General features: G+C 46.7%; 1 protein-coding gene across 1 annotated transcript; it reads left to right on the top strand.

The window, feature by feature from the left end:
- Positions 1-292: 292 nt before the first annotated feature.
- Positions 293-1237, top strand: LOC142002019 (olfactory receptor 52E4-like). The gene has a single exon (XM_074977794.1). It carries the CDS (start codon positions 293-295, stop codon positions 1235-1237), a length of 945 nt encoding a protein of 314 aa, XP_074833895.1.
- The last annotated feature ends 4367 nt before the right edge of the window (positions 1238-5604 follow it).

Below are 5604 nucleotides of genomic sequence, written 5' to 3'. Positions count from 1 at the left end.
ATGGATCGCCGTAGACTATGGAGTTGGCAGTGGTGGGTCAATTGTTTATAATTTATTTCTTGGAATAATGAAAATATTATTGCTGTGTGAAGAGCAACCATTCTGTTTCACCCATGAGAACTGCTTCCAGTAGTGTATGTACTCTGTCATATTAAAATTATCTCTCTGTGCAGGCTATTTTAAAGCAGCCATAATCCAAGACCTTGAACATATGCAGGAAATCAGGGGAACGTACAGTGCATTCAGTAAAGAACTATTCTACCTCAGAGTTGGACACCTTCTCCTGTACTCCATGCCAAATTCAAGCACAACCAACTTCACCAACCCCTCCACCTTCATTCTGCTGGGCTTTCCTGGACTAGAAGCATCCTATAAATGGATTTCCATTGCTTTCTGTGCCATGTACACTTCAGCGGTCTTGGGAAACTTCACCATCCTGTTCATTGTGAAGACAGAAACGAGCCTCCATGAGCCCATGTACTATTTCCTCTGCATGTTGGCCATCAGTGACCTAGTCCTGTCCACATCCACCATACCCAAAATCCTCAGCATCTTCTGGTTCAATGCTAAGGAAATAGATTTCAGTGCTTGCCTTACCCAAATGTACTTCATTCACTGCTTTGCAGTGACAGAGTCTGGGATCTTCATGGCCATGGCTTTTGATCGCTATGTAGCCATCTGCCATCCCCTGAGACATTCCACCATCCTGACTAAACCCATGGTGGCCAAGATCAGCCTGGCTGTGGTGTTGCGCAGTGGCATCCTTGCACTGCCATATCCTTTTCTGGCGAGGCACTGGTCATATTGCAGAACCAACATCGTCCCCCACTCATTCTGTGACCACATAGCTATAGTGAAACTTGCTTGCAGTGACATTCGCATCGGCAATTATTATGGTCTGTTTGTGTTGTTCTTTGTGTGTCTGGATGTGTTTTTTATTGCTGTGTCTTATACCCAGATCCTCAGGGCCATCTTCAGGCTCCCCACAAAGGAAGCCCGGCTCAAGACTTTTGGGACCTGTGGCTCCCACCTTTGTGCCCTTTTAGCTTTTCATACCCCAGAATTATTCTCCTCCCTCACACACCGGTTTGGCAATAACATCCCCCTGCATTTCCTTATTCTCTTTGCCAACGTGTACCTTCTGTTTCCTCCCATGTTCCACCCCATCATCTACGGAGTGAGGACCAAACAGATCCGAGACAAGCTGCACCGGCTCTTTACCTATAAAGGGACCTAAAGTTTTCTCCTGGTGTTCTGGATTTCAGACTTGTTATCGTTCTGTATCATCATGAGAAGCTCGGGAATCAGTCAGTGCACAGTACAGTGTGTTGAAAGCTCTCTGTCTGCAGGTAGCTGTACCCATGAAACCATATCCCTCACCCCACCTCTTCTGCCCATGCTGTCTCTACTCTGCCTTTCCTGCAGCCCCAGGTCCCCACCATGTCACTTACTCCTCTCCCATTTTTACTTACTGCATTATTTTCACTACCCTCAGCACCCTTTTCACATCCTCAGCACCCTCTTTATGGCAGCGAGACTTGGACCCTGTATACCCATCAGGAAAAGAGGCTGAACGTCTTCCACTTGCACTGCCTCAGGCGCATCCTTGGAATATCATGGAAGGACAGAGTGACCAACACCGCCGTCCTCGAGCAAGCTGGAATCCCAACCATGCACACCCTCCTCAGGCAGCGTCGGCTCCGCTGGCTTGGCCACGTCCACAGGATGGATGACGGAAGGATTCCAAAAGACATCCTGTATGGTGAGCTAGCCTCTGGCAAAAGACCTCCCGGACGCCCCCAGTTGCGCTACAAATATGTCTGCAAGAGAGACCTCAGAGAGGTAGACATCGAGCTGGACAACTGGGAAGAACTAGCAGACGACCGTGGCAGATGGAGGCAGTGGTTACACAAGGGCCTTCAGAAGGGCGAGATGAAGATCAGACAGCTAGCAGAGGAGAAGCGAGCGCACAGAAAGCACAATAAGGACTTGCCAGACACCCACCACATCTGCAAGAGATGCAGCAAGGACTGTCATTCTCGTGTGGGTCTTCATAGTCACAATAGACACTGTAAATGAAGTCCTCAGTTGAAACTTTAAAGGGAGCGATCCATAGTCTATGCAGACTGAAGGATGCCTACTACTACTACCTCCTTCTTCCTCCCTGGGAGCCATTACACATTTTGGCAGGGGTTGCCATTTAAACCATGATTCCAGGGGCTGCTTAGGCTCTTGAGAGCTCTGGCGGTGTTTTGGGTAGATTACTTAGCAATTCAGCTGACAGGAGCGCTGCATTTAACTTATGTATAAAAAAGAATAAAAATAAATTAGTAACAGACCTGCTCAGTTCTAATACTAACATGTTCTGAAATCTTGTGAAAAGTCACCTAAGGGACAATGGTTAGGGTGAAACTGGAATGTATATTCTTACTTTCCTACTAACTGTATGGACAGAGAGATCTCATCAGAACTCCTGGGTTCTATCTCACCTCCTGAAAGAAGTGGGGTCTGGTGGGTTACACAGAGGAAGCTCGAGTCTATAGAAGAACATTACAATGCCTACACTAAGTAAAACCAATAGTCCACGTCACCCAGTGTCCTGGCTTCCAGCAGTGCCCGGTGCTGCTCAGAGAGAATGAAGGGAACACAGCAATTATCAAGTGATTCATGCTCTGTTGTACATTCTCAGCTTCCAACAAACAGAGGTTAGGGACATCATTCCTGCCCATCCTGCCCCCCAGCCATTTCCGGACTAACAGCGCAGGGAATTACTTGTTTTTCTTGGAACCAAATCACTGTTTTGTCCTTCACAACATCCTCTGTCAGAGAGTTCCACACCTTGACTGCAAAGTAATGCTTCCTTTTTTAGTATTTTACATCTGCAGCCTATTAATTTCACTGAGTGACCCATAGTTCTTTTGTTATGCGGAGGAGTAAATAGCACTTTCTTATATACATTTTCCACATCCACCATTTTTGTACAGACCTATTTATCCTACGCTAAAAAGACGGGATACAGCTGGTCAGAACTGGAAAAGATCACCCAGGACAAGGACACTGGTGAATGCTTGTCATTGGCCTGTGCTCCAAGATGTAGGAGTGGAAGAGGCTAACTGCTACTACTACTATATCATATCCCCACTTAGCAATGTCTTTGCCATGACGAAAACTCCCAGTGTCGTTAGTCTCTTCTCATACAGATGATGTTCCACACCCCAGTCATTTCGAATGCCTTTCTCTGTACCTTTTCACCTCCCATGTATCCATTTTGTGGTGGTGCAACTTGCTCTACACGCAGAATTGCAGATATCAGAGAGGGAGCCGTGTTCGTCTGTAGCTTTGAGAACAACGAGAAGTCTTGTGGCACCTTATAGACTAACAGATATTTTGGAGCAGAAGCTTTCGTGGGCAAAGACCCACTTCATCAGATGCATGAGTGGGGGGGTAGTTTCAGAGGGGCATTTAAAGAGTGGGGTCCCAGTAAGAGGGAGGGCCAGAGCTGACAAGGTCTATTCTGCAAGGTGGAAATGGCCCGGTCTCAACAGCACTTACCAAAAGAGAAAAAACAAGTCAGATCAGACAGGAGGATGTGAGACATTGTCAGAGTCTAATGAGGAGATATTAGCACCCAGAGCAGAGAAACTGCCTTTGTAAGCTGCGAGCCACTCCCAGTCTCTGTTTAATCAGACATCAGGAAGGGTAATGTACAGAAGCCTGTGGGGGAACACTTCAATTTCCCTGGACACTCAGTGGCAGATTTAAGGGTGACAGTCCTGGAACAAAAGAATTTTAAAAATCAAATGGAGAGAGAAATCTCTGAGCTCCAATTTATTTGCGAATTTAACTCCATTAACCATGGATTATTGCTCCTAGGGTGCATAATAGGCTTTTGAAGTAACCTTTTGTTCCACTGTTAACCTCTAACAAGCTGTCAGTAAACATAGACAACTACAGTCACTATATTCTTCCGGTTCTGTAACAACAGAAATCTACATAACAAAGCTGTAGTCTATTAAACACAGAATGGTCCTATTTACCATGTACAGACTGTGTGTCACCCAGCCACTTTTGAAAAGCCTGGCCCTCTTTGCTTCAGAGATCATGTGCACCACAAAAGAGAACTTGGAAACATCTCCAAGACAGCTGTGGGTAGCAAAGCTGAAACTAGTCTCATCACCTTAGTGATTGGTGCTCAGGTCTCCATGCATAGAAGGAGTTTCTAGAATGGAAGCTGCTTATCAAAAGTGAGCCTAGAGACCCAGAGCCAGATGCAGGTCCTGAAAGGCTCTTTAATTAACAAACAAAGTCATGGGTCCAGTCCATGGGACCCAAACACACCTGTCTAACAGATGTAAAACTGCAAGTGAATTTGTGGGGCTGTGACAGAAACAGGAACATCTCATGGAACTGAAAGGGACCTTGGGAGGTCATCTAGTCCAGTCCCTAACCTCTTGGCATGATCAAGCACTATCTGTGACATCTATTTGCCCTCAGCCCTAAATAGCCTCCTCAAGTATTGAGCTCACAACACTGCATTTAGCAGGCTAATGTTCAAACCACTGAGCTATCCCTAACATGGAGCTACTACAGCGGTGCAAGAAGTCTATGACTGGAAGGACTATGGGGCTGGCAGGGGTAGCCATAAGATGCTCTCTGGACACAGCTGTAGCTTCTCTTCTGTCAGTGGCATCAGAGCTGGTGCAGCTGGGCTCCTTGGGTGAAAATGTCTCCTGGACCAGGCTGTGCTGGTTTAGGGTTGAGAAGAGAACTTTACATCATCCTTGGAATGTGCTCCCCAGAACTGATGGGCAAGGTGTGCCTGCTCCAATACGTCTCTGTCACTGCGATCGCTGTCTCACTCACTCCATATCTCCCTTTCTGTTGTGACTCTCCCCTCCAACACACACATGCCTCTTAACGGCACCCTCAGTGCCCTTGACAGCTTTGACAGCTGTTTCCTGACACCTGAGTGGTGTTCTGTTAGTTGTCATCAGATTTGTCTGGCCGCCTTCAAGCGCTTCATTCTCTGTGTGTGCTTATTTGGCCCTGCATGGTTAGCTGGCTAAGCAGACCTGGGGCAAATCACCCAATGACCTCACAATCCAATAAGGTACGAAGACACCAGGCCAAGTTCCTTGTTAAATTAAGCATAGTAATAGCTGTCTGCAGACTCTACTGAACCTTTATGAACAGAAGCCCCTGGACAACAGACTTGTCTCGGTCAGTGGTGAGAGCTTTCCCTGCCCCCGAGGTTAGATCAAGACAGCCCCTGAAACACAGATACAAACAAGTTATGTGTTGTTCCTGATGCCTCTGGATGCCACCCATTACAGGTTGGTTTGATCAAAATATTCCTATTCATCACCTTGTCATTCTGACCAGGATAAGGGGCTGCCTCTGGATCACAGCTCAACTTTCCTACACATTACCAAAGTCTAGTCTACTTTTGTCTAGGCCCCAGACCTCCCCTGAGGCCTGTGATACATGGCTTATGTTTTATGGACGCTCATTGCATTTCCCCATTTATTTTCAATGTTCATGAAGACCATGTTGACTATCATCCCAGAACACCATAACTCACTAGCCGAAGGTGACTGGTGGGCT

This window comes from Carettochelys insculpta, chromosome 1 (assembly GCF_033958435.1).
Source record: "Carettochelys insculpta isolate YL-2023 chromosome 1, ASM3395843v1, whole genome shotgun sequence".
Lineage (NCBI taxonomy): Eukaryota > Metazoa > Chordata > Testudines > Carettochelyidae > Carettochelys > Carettochelys insculpta.
Note: the sequence above shows the minus strand (reverse complement) of the source record. Positions and strands in the feature narration are given on the sequence as shown.

Excerpts from the sequence above, each read along its gene's own strand:
- LOC142002019 (XM_074977794.1), top strand. The coding sequence starts at position 293 with ATGCCAAATTCAAGCACAACCAACTTCACCAACCCCTCCACCTTCATT.